Here is a 13682-nt window from a genome sequence, read left to right as displayed (position 1 = left end):
ATGATCTTCAGGTGAAGATTTCCTCTCCCATGACAATGATGTATGATAACAAGGCAGCCACATATATAGCGAACAATCCTGTCTTTCATGAGAGGACAAAACATATTAAGGTTGATTGCCACTACGTAAGAGATATGGTTCAAGATGGTCATATCGCTACCAAATATCTAAAGTCGGAGGACTAAGTTGCAGATACGTTTACAAAGCCTCTTGCTAGACCAAATTTCTCAAAATGTTGTGACAAGCCGAGCATGATTGATATCTATGCTCCAGCTTGAGGGGGAGTGTTGAGACTAAATGTCCTAGTGAGTTTTTAAGCTTAAGCTTTCTTTAAAAAGTAGGTTATTTGATATTTCATAACTAAGGAGGGACTTGTATGTAATTTCTTTTATTGGCTTCTCTCTATTTAACTTAGAGGAGATTAGCCCTAATTAAGATTAACGAGTTCTCTCTCTCTCTCTCTCCTTCTTTTGCCTCGGTTCTAGTGCACCTCATTCAAGTTTTCACACATATAATGGTTTTAAATCAATTCAATGGAAGTTTAAAAATTCTTAGAACAGACTCTGGTGGCGAATATCTTTCAAATGAATTCAAAAGTTATCTTAAAAGTCGTGGTATTATTCATCAAAAATTGTGTCCAAAAACTCCACAACAAAATGGGTTGGCTGAGCGAAAGCATAGGTATATCATTGAAATAACTAGAACCTTGCTCATTTAGCAGAATATTCCAAAAAGACTCTGGGCTGAGGCGGCCCTTACATCGGTCTATATCATAAATAGACTCCCATCAAAAAAATTGAACAAGATTTCCCCATTTGAACGATTGTATGAGAAAGAACCTGATTATAGCAGGTTAAGGGTTTTTTAATGTAAATGTTTTGTCCTTACTGGTAAAAATGACACTCTCCCCAAAGGCCATTTCATGTGTCTTTCTTGGTTATTCTGAAACTCAAAAGGGTTTTCAATGCTATGATATTAAAAATGATAAACTATATGTTTCCAAAAATGTAAGTTTTTTGAAAAATCTCATTGGTTTCAAAAATCTTGAATCTAACGATGAAATGTAGACTATTCTTTTCTATTTGATCTTTTAACTGAAGGAGATGATACTAGTGATGATGAGTCAAATCAGAATGACTCAAGTGATAATGAAACCAGGGAAACCAGACCTATGTCCTCTCCATTTCATCAACATGTCGATGAGGAACCGCATAGAAATCCCATAACCTATACTCATAGAGATAGAAATACTTTCAGAAGTGCCCTTGAAAGATATGATGATGTTGTTGGGACTGCTCCTCAAAGTGAGGAGAACCTTCGTAGGACCGAAAGACATAGAAAAACTTCTTCTAGATTCATCTCATATGAGTCTGTTTCACCTAAACATAGAGTCTGTCTAAGCGCTATTCATTCTTACATAAAACCTAGAAACTTCGAGAAAGCACAGAAATGTCCTGAATGGATAGCCACAATGGATAATGAACTCGAAGCTCTGAGAAGAGCCAAGACATGGAAAAATTCAAGACCTTCCTAAAGGTAAGAAAGCAATATGGTGTAGATGGGTATTCAAGGTTAAGACTAAGAGTAATGGGTCCCTTGAGAGATACAAGGTCTGTCTGGTTGCAAAGGGGTATAGTCAAGAATATGAGATTAATTATGAAGAGACCTTTGCCCTGGTGGCTCGAATGGTTATTGTCTGATGTCTTATAACTGTTGTCTCAATCAACAAGTGGAACATCTATCAAATGGATGTTAAGAATGTATTTTTAAACGAACATCTAAATAAAGAAGTGTATATGGATGATCTTCATGGAATAGAGACTCCTAAAGGAAAGGTGTTTCGCCTTCGAAAAGCACTTTATGGTTTGAAACAAGCTCCCAAGGCTTGGTATGATAGGTTTAATTTCGTAATGATAGAAAATGGTTTTTCATCCTGTTTTACTGATACTGCTTTGTTTGTTAGAAAATCCAATGCAGAAATTGTCATCTTACTGGTGTATGTGGATGATATGCTCATAACTGGTAGTGACTCTAAAGGGGTTAAGAGCATAAAATCAATTTTAAAGGGTAAGTTTGAAATGTCTGATATGGGTTCTGTGACTTATTTTTTGGATATTGAAGTTGCATACTCTCGTAGATGGTATTTTTTATCTCAAACTAAGCTTGCTTCTGAGATCATTGACAGGTCAGGTATTCCAGATGAAAAGGCTTGTGAAACTCCTGTTATAGTAGGAGCTAAAATAAAGATTAAAGATGGTGTTCCCCTTTCATACCCCACTCTCTACAGACAGCTTGTTGGATCATTGATGTATCTGAGTATCACCAGACTAGATATCTCTCATGAGTCCATACTGCAAGCCAATTTCAGCATGCACCAACATCAGTCCACATGAGTGCTATCTTGCGAGTCGTAAGATACATAAAGGGTACTCTAAATAAGGGAGTTTTTCTGTCATCTTCTGATTTAAAATTAATTGCTTATACTGACTCTGATTGGGGAGGTGACCCAAATAATCGTCACTCCACCATTGGTTTTTGTGTGTTCTTAGGAGACTCACTGATTCCGTGGAGATGTAAGAAGCAACAAAAAGTTTCGCTATCCTCGACTGAAGCTGAATATCGTGCCATGGCAACTACTACCATGAAAATTGTATGGATTCATCAGTTGCTAGAATACATGTAGATCACAATACAAGGGCCCACCAAGCTCTGTTGTGACAACAAAAGTGCAATTTATATTGCGAAAAATCACACTTTTCATGAGCGAACGAAACACATTGAAATGGACTGTCACTTTGTTTGTGAGGTGTATCTCAAATGAGTCATTGACCTTACATATATCACGTCAGAATATCAGTTGGCAGGTTTCTTCACTAAAGCTTTGTGTGCATCGTGCTTCAACTTCCTCCTTAGCAAACTCTCGGTCATCCTGCCCTAAGTTTGAGCGGGGGTGTTAAATTATGCAATCAATTATGTAATCTAATATATATATATATATATATATATATTTGATATATATAAGGTTATACATATACATATATTAATATATATATATGTATATGTATCTACTTATTATATACAAAAACAACAACAACAACAACTACGCCTTCATCCCAAAACAATTGGGGTCGGCGATATGAACCAACAAAGAAAATCATTCTGGGTCTTCCACATGAATCCTTCTCCTCCAATCATTTCTATGCAATGTCATGTCCTCGGTGAGGTTCAAAGTATTCATATCCTTTCCTATCACCTCCATCCATGTCTTCCTAGGCCTACCCCGACCTCTTTTAACTAATATATTTTCCAATTTCTCCATCCTTCTAACTGGAGCATCATTAGGCCTTCGCCGAATATGTCCAAACCACCGTAAACGATTCTCTCTCATCTTATTTTCAATGGGTGCAACGCCTACCTTCTTACGTATCTCCTCGTTCTGAATCTTATCTTTTATTGTATTTCCACACATCCATCTCAGCATACGCATCTCAGCTACACTCATTTTTTGAATATGATGTCTCTTGGCAGCCCAACATTCCGTACCATATAGTAAAGCGGGCCTAATAGTCGTCCTATAAAACTTTCTCTTCAACCGCAATGGCATTCTACGATCGCACAACACTCCAGTTGCACTCTTCCATTTCATCCACCCAACCTTTATCCTATGATTTACATCTCTATCAATTTCTCCATTTTTTTGAATGATAGATCCCAAATATTTGAAACAATCATCCACCGGTATTTCTTGCTCATCAAGCTTCACTACACTCCCATCACTACTTCGTTGCTTACTAAATCGACAATCCATGTATTCTGTCTTACTCTTACTCAACTTAAAACCTCTTGCTTCCAATGTCTGTCTCCATAATTCTAACTTAGCATTAACCCCAACTCTAGACTCATCAATCAAAACAATATCATCAGCAAACAACATACACCACGACACATTTTCTTGAATTGATCTCGTAAGCTCATCCATCACTATAGCAAATAGGAAAGGGCTTAAAGCAGATCCTTGATGTAACCCAACCGTTATAGGAAAATTGGTTGTCACCCCTCCACAAGTGCGGACATTGGTTACTACTCCTTCATACATATCCTTAATTATACTAATGTACTTGAGAGAAACACCTTTCTTCATCATTGTCCACTAGAGAACGTCCCTAGGTACTCTATCGTATGCCTTCTCCAAATCAATAAAAACCATATGCAAATCTTTGTTCCTCTCTCTATTTCTCTCAATAAGTTGTCTAAGAAGATGTATAGCTTTCATAGTTGATCTTCCAGGCATAAAACCAAATTGATTCTCCGATATCATGACAACCTTCCTCAACCTAGACTCAATCACCCTCTCCCAAAGTTTCATAGTATGACTCATGAGTTTTATACCACGATATTCTTATATAGAGGCACCAAAGTACTCTTCCTCCACTCATTAGGCATCTTATTTATCCGCCAAATCTTGTTCAAAAGATTTGTCAACCATTCTAAACCTTTCTCTCCCAAGCATTTTCAAGCCTCGATAGGTATACCATCTGGGCCAACTGCCCTTCTTGATTTCATTTTCTTCAAAGCCTCTGCAATTTCTTTCTTTTGAATCTTGCGCATGAAGTCACGATTCATCTCATGAAAAGGAATGGAAAAGTCTCCAAGATCTTGAGCATGACTTTCATTAAATAGCTTATAAAAATAATCTTTCCATCTCTACTTATTGTATATATCAAATATATATATTTTCGCATTGTTAAACCGTAGGGGTAGTTTAGTCTTTTTATATATATTTTTTTAATATGTTTTGTAATTATTGTTTTTCTTTTTCTTTTTAATTTATTCTTTTATTTCATTTTGTAAAAGGTAGGATGTACCTTGGAGGGGCCCACTGTCTAGTCGTTGGCCCCCTTTCCAACGGTCATATTTGTGACCGTTGGAGGGGCTCCAACGACTAAAAGTGGGGCCCCTCCAAGGCCTCCTCCTCTATTTAAAGGGGCTCTCCCCTTTTGTATTCTTAAGGCTTTGGGATTATTGCCCAAGCTTATTTTCTTAATGCTTATGATTCTTGGGTATGCATTTGCGCATTTGTGAGTTTGTATTGTGCTTTTGTGCACAAGTGTCTCAAGTGTTCTTGTTGTGCTTATGTGCACGTATTTATTTCCAAGAATATTATAATCTTGATCCTCGTATCTTGTTGGAGATACTTTTACACAAGGAACCTGGTTCGTTGACTCAGGAAAAGCAACTCACATGACTGGTGATGCAGGTAAACTTTTTAAACCTATTCCTTATTTTGGCACTGGAGACAGATCCTACCATTATGTTTCTCATATTGGAAAATATGTCATTCTCATGTCACATTCTACTCTTGAACTTTCTGATGTCTTTCATGCTCCCAACATCAAGAAAAATATTGTCACTGTTTCTAAACTTGATGATAATCATGCTTCAGTCGAATTTACTCCCTTCTCTGTGCATGTCAAGAACCTTCGCACGAAGGAAACATTCGATGAAGGAAAGAGACGAGGCAATACGCATGTCTTTCAAGAAGCTCCATGTCATCCTGTCCGCCCTACTCACCTGGATTCGAAGTCTTCATTAGAGTCCTGTTCTTTGTCTTCTATAAATGTTTTTAGTATTTCTGAATGTAATAAGCCTTTCCTATGGCACAGTCGGTTAGAACATTGTGGGAGTCATTTTATTGAGAAACTTGTTTCTAATAATCTCATTCCAAAAGAAAGTCTCCATGTGGATGAGAAAAGTCAGAAGTATTCCAGTTGTCTTTTTTACAAAAGTCATGTATTGTTGTTTCACTCTGTTAATAAGAGAGCTTCAAAGCCTTTTGAGATAATATGTTCTGATGTATGGGGTCCTGCTTCAGTTTCCTCTGGATCTGAAAGCAGATACTACTTAATTTTTGTTGATAGCTACTCCCGATACACTTGGATATACTTAATAAAAAATAAGTCAGAAGTTTTCCTTTTGTTTCAAAACTTTCTTTCCTTAGTAAAAAATCAATTCTCTGAGTCCATCCAATTCTTCCAATGTGATGAAGGTGGGGAGTTCTCATCTAGTGACTTTATTTATTTCCTTCAAAATAATGGGATAGGAAAAAGGGTATCTTGTCCACACACACCTCAACAAAATGGGATTGTTGAGCGAAAACACAAGCATATCGTCGAAAGTGCCATGAGTATGCTCCATGACAGTAATCTTCCCATTAATCTGTAGACAGAAGCTTTTCATTCTGTCGTACATGTGATAAATAGATTGCCTAGGGTTGTTTTGGAAGATAAGTCTCCTTATTATTGTCTTTTTGGAGTTCATCCTAGTTATCATGATTTATGTGCCTTCGGATGTGTGTGTTATGTGCACATTGATCGGTCCCTGATAAACAAGTTTCAGGACAAGGCTCAGAAGTGTAGATTTATAGGATATGCAAACGACTACAAAGGATATAGGTGTTATGATTCTGCCAACGGACGTATCAGAATCTCAAGAAATGTTGTCTTTGATGAGCAAAATTTTGATCACAAAGCTGACACAACGGATATGTCCCCTAACACAACCGAAGTTTATTATCATTGGCTGAATTCAGAACTTTTTGCTAATTCCAATGAAGTCTATTCTCCAGACTGTGTGCAGCAGGAAGAAGAAATGTTTCAGACTACTGGTATATCGGGATCACAAAATTGGGAAGAAGTACCATCATCTATACCAGGCAGATATAAGGGCATTTCCTATACTAGACAGAGAACAACAACACCAAGCCTTATAAATTGCGCCCCAGCAGCTGATCCTACTTCCTCTCGTACTCTTGAGGTCAGAAGATCCAATCGCATGCGACATCTTATTGATAGATGGGTCAGCTACAACAACTTCTTGGATTTTCAGCTCTTTTTAACTGCCCTCAATAAATAAGATGAGAGAGAATCGTTTCCGGTGGTTTTGCCATATTCGGCGAAGGCCTAATGATGCTCTAGTTAGACGGATGGAGAAATGGGAAAATATATTAGTTAAAAGAGGTCGGGGTAGGCCTAGGAAGACTTTGATGGAGATGATAGGAAAGGATATGAATGCTTTGAACCTCACCGAGGACATGACATTGAATAGAAATGATTGGAGGAGAAGGATTCATGTGGAAGACCCAGAATGATTTTCTTTGTTGGTTCATATCGCCGACCCCAATTGTTTTGGGATGAAGGCGTAGTTGTTGTTGTTGTTTAACTGCCCTCAATAAGGAAGATAAACCTATTATATACTATCAAGCAGCCACTTCTACCAAATGGGTAGAAGCCATGAATGATGAAATGCAAGCCGTACATGAATGTGGAACCTGAGAAATTGTTCCCAGACCACCTCACAAAAATGTTGTCGGATGCAAATGGATCTACAAAATAAAGTATAAACCAAATGGAACCATTGAACGATACAAGGCAAGACTAGTGGCAAAAGAGTTCACTCAAGAAGCAGGGCAAGACTGTGATGAGATCTTCAGCCCAGTGGTGAGAATGGGAACGATTCGAATTATTCTTTCCTTGACTGTCGAACATGATGGAAGCTGAGTCAGCTTGATGTGAAAAATACATTCTTGCATAGGGATTTGAGGGAGGAAGTCTACATGGAACAACCCCCTGGATATCACGAGCAAAACTGTAAAACCCATGTGTGCAGACTAAAAAGAGCTATCTATGGCCTAAAACAAGCATCTCGTTCTTGGTTTGACAGCTTCTCACTTGAGATTCAAAAACATGGATTTTCACTTTCTCTACTGGATCACTCATTCATTTTTAGAAGTCAGGATGTGATCACCCTATTATTAATTTATGTTGACGATATTGTTTTCACAAGAAACTCTGAAGCTCACATCAAAGAAGTAAAAAACCTATTAGGTCAAAGGTTCAAAATGAAAGATCTTAGTGCCTTGCGCTATTTTCTTGGTGTAGAAGTTGACAGTCAAGCTCATGGCTTGACTCTCACTCAGCACAAGTATACCATAGATGTTCTCAGCAAGGCAGGTAGGAAAGACTGCAAGCCTCTAGGAACTCCAAGTGTGCTCCACCAAAAACTCAGTACTCATGATGAAGATCTGTGTGAGGACCCCACCAGGTATCGCAGTCTAATAGGGATGTTACAATATCTCACATTCACTTATCCTGATATTGTTTATTCAGTCAATCAAGTGTCTCAGTGTATGCATGCACCACGTACTGGACATATGGAGGTGGCTAAGAGGATACTCAGATATCTGAAAGGGACCATTGGGGACGGGTTGATATATTCTCCACAGTCGTCTGGCAAGGATGTGCGTGAACTTACTGTATATTGTGATGCAGACTGGACAGGAAATCCTGATGAACGAAGATCTACATCAGGATATTGTGTCTTTATTGGAAGAAACTTAGTCTCTTGGAGTAGTAGAAAACAAAAAGTTGTCGCTAGATCAAGCACTGAGGCTGAGTATAGATCCATGGTTGCCGCTACTGCCAAAGTCACATGGGTCAGGCATCTACTAACTGAAGTGGGAGAAACAATCTCTCGATCTACCTTGCTACGTGACAATCAAAGTGCTCTCAACATGTCATTCAATCCAGTACATCACAGTTGTGCTAAGCATATTGAGATCGACCAACATTTTGTGAGACAAAAAGTTGAAGAAAAAGAGATTGAGCCTGAGTTTGTTAATACTGAAAGACAAGTTGCAGACATATTTACAAATAGCTTGACAAAAGATCGTTTTTGGATGCTTAAAGGTAAGTTGTTCATGGTTCAAGACCATGATCAACTTGAGGGGAGGTGAAAAAGTGTGTTTATTGTATTTTTGGGGTCTGGATATCATATCAGACCCAAGTCCATACTATGTATAGTCTTTATTTCATTCTGGATCTGGATGTTATACCAGACCCGGACCCATATTGTATACTAACACATACTAATACATGGTTCTAGGTCACGATTTCAAGATTGAAATTGTGACAGTCGCAGCCGTAGCCTCTATCCTTCTCTTTCTTTCTCTTCTCACAAAACAGGTTCAGAGGGAAAATCTCACAACTTACAGCTTGATTCACGAGTTGCCCTTACCAAATGAGCAGAGCCCTTGTGGGCAAAAGCGCCACTCAGTATAAGGACAATTTAGATGACCATTAGAAACATAATATCTAACAAAGGATTGCAATCTCCTCATGGAGTCCATCCAATGAAATGCATGGCAAACTTCTAGCAACAGAAAATTATGTTGACTAACTTGTTTAGAACGCATCAATGGAGGCAAGCAATTTGAGACTGCCCTTTGAACTGACTCAGATGGGGTGCTTAATACATCTAGCAACTTCTCAACAACTGCATGCACTTTGGGATCATCCTGCCCAACAAAATAAAAACCAAAATCTTTGAGTATATAAGCAACTACTAAGGCTGATCTGTAAAGACTTAAAGAAAAACTACTAAACCTTGTCCAAATGCTTCGCAAGAGCACCAGTGAAAATCACAACACCTTCACGGACTAAGTCATATTTTTCTTCATCAGTTGCCTATTGCAAAGACAAAAGCATATCAGCAAAAAATTGTATGAGTATAGCGTTAAAATTTTAAATGGATAAAATGTGATCTTGACATATAAAAATAGAGCAAGCTTTTACCTTCTTATTCAAGTAGTTCTCAAAAATAGGAAACAAAAGGGAAACATTATCCTTCCCCTGTTTGTCAACAATCATGGTACCAGCATCTATCATTTTTGCACGAACATCCATATTAGGGTCAGCCTGCAATGTGTTATCCAAACAAGTTTTATGACACGCAACATATGGCAATTTGAAATTACAATAGAAATAAGGGGAAAAAAAAGATACCAAAAAAACTTTTCCCATCTCTCACAAGCTGATCCAAGAAAAAACTACACTTAGAGATACAATGTACAGTAGGAACATTTTTCTTTCTGAATTTCCACATCAAAGGTTAAATAATGTTCCCCTACTAAATCAAAACACTCTATTTTCCTTCAAGGCAACAGCCCACGAATCCAGGAAAGGCTAGCCATGCCAAACATTATTCTATTTGCCTCATGCTCACAAAAAGGTAAACAATATTTTGTTTGCTCCACGATGTGTCAAGCAATAGTGCAGGAAATTACTTGGATGTTCAGGGGCAGAATCATCCTTTCTCAGAATGATATAAATGCATAGTCTACCCAGGAGAGAATAATCATTTCAGCTGCTAGCACCAAACTGGATGGCATAACAGTGATAGTTATGTTGTTGTATCTGTTATTATTGTGTCTTAGGTACGGAACCTTTAACCGATCTGGTGCTCTTTTACCTTGGAGAATCAAGGAGCATTATCCTTTAACCTTTAACCTTTAACATGCCAATTGCCATTGAAAAGCCTTTCGTAGATCCAGCAAGGAGCATTCTCCTTTGTGCATCTAAGTTTTCAATTTAGCATGTTACAACTTCCCAAGACAAAAAGCTAATTGAAGATATTTATCCACGTTTTCCTTCCACTTTATAGCTACTTTTCAAACATGTTGTCAATTATATATTAAGATCCAAGGCAACCCACCCCCTGCTATACGCTCAGTTGCTAGTTAAACTTAAAAGTGTTCATCACAAAATTGTGTGTTCGTACTTTAACAGGCAGATTCTACCTTTCCCAGTGCGCCCATTTAGGATATCCCTCTCCTAAGGTTCATCATATTAGATGTCTCAAACCATAGAACGAGCATTATGTAGCCGGTAAAAACTATAGTCAAAATTCCTTTCTAAAACTTTCCTAAAAACAGCAATTTCAATGGTCAGCAATGAGAAACGCATGTTCTTTGCATAGTTTTCAGTAATGTCTGGGTTCTTTCTTACATGTTGATGCTTCATAGAATAGCTTGTAAATTTAATACCTCAACAACTAGCATATTTCATATACCCCTGCTGGTTTTCCTTTTTCTTGTACTTCTCTTGCTTCTCTTTTGATAAGCAAACTAGAGGTTGCACCATCAACAAAGACAGCATTTCTACCAATCCAACGGTCATAGTTGAATGAATCATCTTCATAACCATTGACAGTAACAAAGTTACTCTATCTCTGACAAAGGGGCAACTTTTCTTATAATGAAGATCATGAACAATCTAATTAATCAACCAAGAGTGTCCTGTCCATCATGTTTTTTATTGATATACCTTTGGGTCCAATGTTTTACGTGAAGGAACGTCTATAGGATTTCTTCTTAAAACTATGTGCATGGCTTTTGAGTAGCATGACCCACCTGAGCTGTACATATTTCACACTCCTAAGATGGACTCGGCCAATAGAATTCATAGCCACTATCTATTATAAATTCATACAAGTGAGCATCCTTTGAGACAAGCAAGGAAGAAGGCTGCAACAAAATGTAACCAGAGAAAACATGCTTCAATGAGTCAAACCCCCTGCCATGTAGCACATTCTTATTGATGAGTTATGCCCTCCCTGTGAGAGTTGTCTAGAAAGAGGCGTTTGACTGAAAAAATAAAACATACGAGTGTTTGTGCTAACCAGTTCCCTAAAGGTCCTCTCTCCAGGAAGCATAGGTACTCTCCAAAAGTATTACCAATTTTTTTAACATTACAGTCTTTGACAATATCAAATCCCTAAATGAATAAGCATTGTTCTGAACTTGCCACAACGGACCCAGTGCAGGAATTTACTGGAGAACTTAGAAGAGAATATCAGCATATGCTAATAAGCCTTTCTTTATATGAACACCAAAAATTCCCTTATTAAAAGCTTGTGCATTCTGCACATGTATCCACAGCTTCTGTCCAATAATAGCCCATATCAATGTAGTAAAGAAAGGCATACATATGGAGGCCACAAAAAGACAGTTTTATACAAGTAAAGGATAAGCAAGTGAAACCATTACAGATGGTCTTCAGAAGATGAATCACATATGAGGAATAAACATGGAAATATAGTACCAAAAACATTGGTTGCCTACAAACAAGTGACAATAAATGATCCCGTTCATTATAATGGAGAAGAAAAATGGAAGAAAAATTAAACTAATTTTCTGTATTGATAATACCTAAATTCAAGTTTAATTCTTATAGACAAAGCAAAGCATGACATAGTAATTAAATGCCAAAAAATAAAAAACAAAAAAAGTTGACACAAATAAGATAGACCATTAAGAGCCTACCAGTGCTCGCGATATTAAAAATGTCATCACCACTGGAAGATCCTTGGTTCTTAAAACATCAGCAGCAGAGTATAATGCCAAGGCTATTCCCTGTCTACCAATCCAGTTGAGATCCACTCCATCTCCCACTATTCCAACATCACGAATATACAATGAAAACAGATTTGAAAGGGTTTCCTGATGATGACAGAGAACAAGAACGAACAAAAGAGTCAGTAGGTAACGCTCAGCTATCTAACAACTGAAAAATAAGAACAGAACATAACCAACCTGTATTGACTCAGGATTTTCATCTAGTGCTGCAGCTAATGCCTCTGCAGCTGCCTCACGGACATTAAAGTGTACATGAGAAAGGGCAGCAAAAAGACCAGAGTAGTCAGTCCCAAAATCATAGCCATAACGGTCCCAGATATCCTCTGTGACTTCTGCAATTACCTGGAGAATATAAAAACATGTGCATTAGGGAAGCATCTTGCATCAATACTATTGAAGAAGCAGTGGATAAGAGAACAGCTAAAAGGTTGATAACCAAAACAACTGATACCCAAAACAAATCAAGATTAACCACTATGATGCAACAAGAATGAGAGATGAAACTATGCTTCAGTGATATACAGGACCACTAAATGTTTCCTCCTTGTCAACTATAACAATAAATCAATTTAAACAGGATATCAAACACAAAATGGATTAATTGCATCCTCCTGCTAACTAGTAAAATTTAGAAATGAAGACTGGATCAACTGATTAAGGCCCAATAAAATTCTTAAGTGCAGCAAGACATTTCAGGCATACATAAGAAACTGAAATGGCTCCAGCAACTCAACTGCATGCATGCATTCGTGCAACATTACACAGGTGTGAATATCCAGCATGCAATTCCAATTAAAGAAGTGGCACGGACACAGATAAGACCACAGAAAAGTGATCAGGCAAGTGACGCAAAGACAGACTAACAGAATTTTGTGGAGGCCGCAAACTCAGATGAGAAAATGCATCATCCACAAGGCATTCCTGAGTATACAACTCATTAACACTAGCCATGCCATTTATTTCAATGTTTATCCATAAACCCCAATATCCATTTTCAAATGAGTAAAGGAATAGACAACAGCTAGAGATCTCTAAAGATAGGAGACTAGCTAACCACATTTCTTAAAGAACTCTAAAAGAGATGGTTCACATGGCTGAAAGTCCTCCAAGCTTGCTTATATTACTCATTATATCTAAAACGACATCCTAGCTAGTGCATCTCAAAAATGGCCAGACTGACCTTTCTGTGATTGGGCATTTGAGGACTAGGTCCTTGAAATTCCTGTAATTACTTATCTTTTGTACTTTCTTGACCATATTTGTTGCAATTGATGATGAAATCTTGTGACCCCCCTGCTTAATACAATTTATTTCTTCTCAAAAATATCACCAAAGAATTTAAAAAGATTAATGATAAATATGATATACGACAAAGTTACTGATGCAATATGACTGACAAATGATTCTAGGTGTCCGCTTTAAAGGCAAAATT

General features: G+C 37.6%; 1 protein-coding gene across 3 annotated transcripts in view; it reads right to left on the bottom strand.

Annotated features, from left to right (window-relative positions):
- The window catches only part of LOC149819311 (protein ILITYHIA-like), a 139057-nt gene that overhangs the window by 55170 nt on the left and 70205 nt on the right, over window positions 1–13682 (bottom strand). For all 3 annotated transcript variants that reach the window (XM_089985129.1, XM_089985130.1, XM_089985131.1), the window contains 5 exons: window positions 12428–12592; window positions 12158–12334; window positions 9630–9752; window positions 9441–9521; window positions 9236–9352 (listed from right to left, as the gene is read on the bottom strand). In XM_089985129.1, coding sequence (XP_089841255.1) covers window positions 9236–9352; window positions 9441–9521; window positions 9630–9752; window positions 12158–12334; window positions 12428–12592 — 663 coding nt within the window. The remainder of the gene's footprint in view (window positions 1–9235; window positions 9353–9440; window positions 9522–9629; window positions 9753–12157; window positions 12335–12427; window positions 12593–13682) is intronic.

The sequence above is a fragment of the Nuphar pumila genome, chromosome 13 (assembly GCF_984573655.1).
Source record: "Nuphar pumila chromosome 13, dmNupPumi1.hap1.1, whole genome shotgun sequence".
Lineage (NCBI taxonomy): Eukaryota > Viridiplantae > Streptophyta > Magnoliopsida > Nymphaeales > Nymphaeaceae > Nuphar > Nuphar pumila.
Note: the sequence above shows the minus strand (reverse complement) of the source record. Positions and strands in the feature narration are given on the sequence as shown.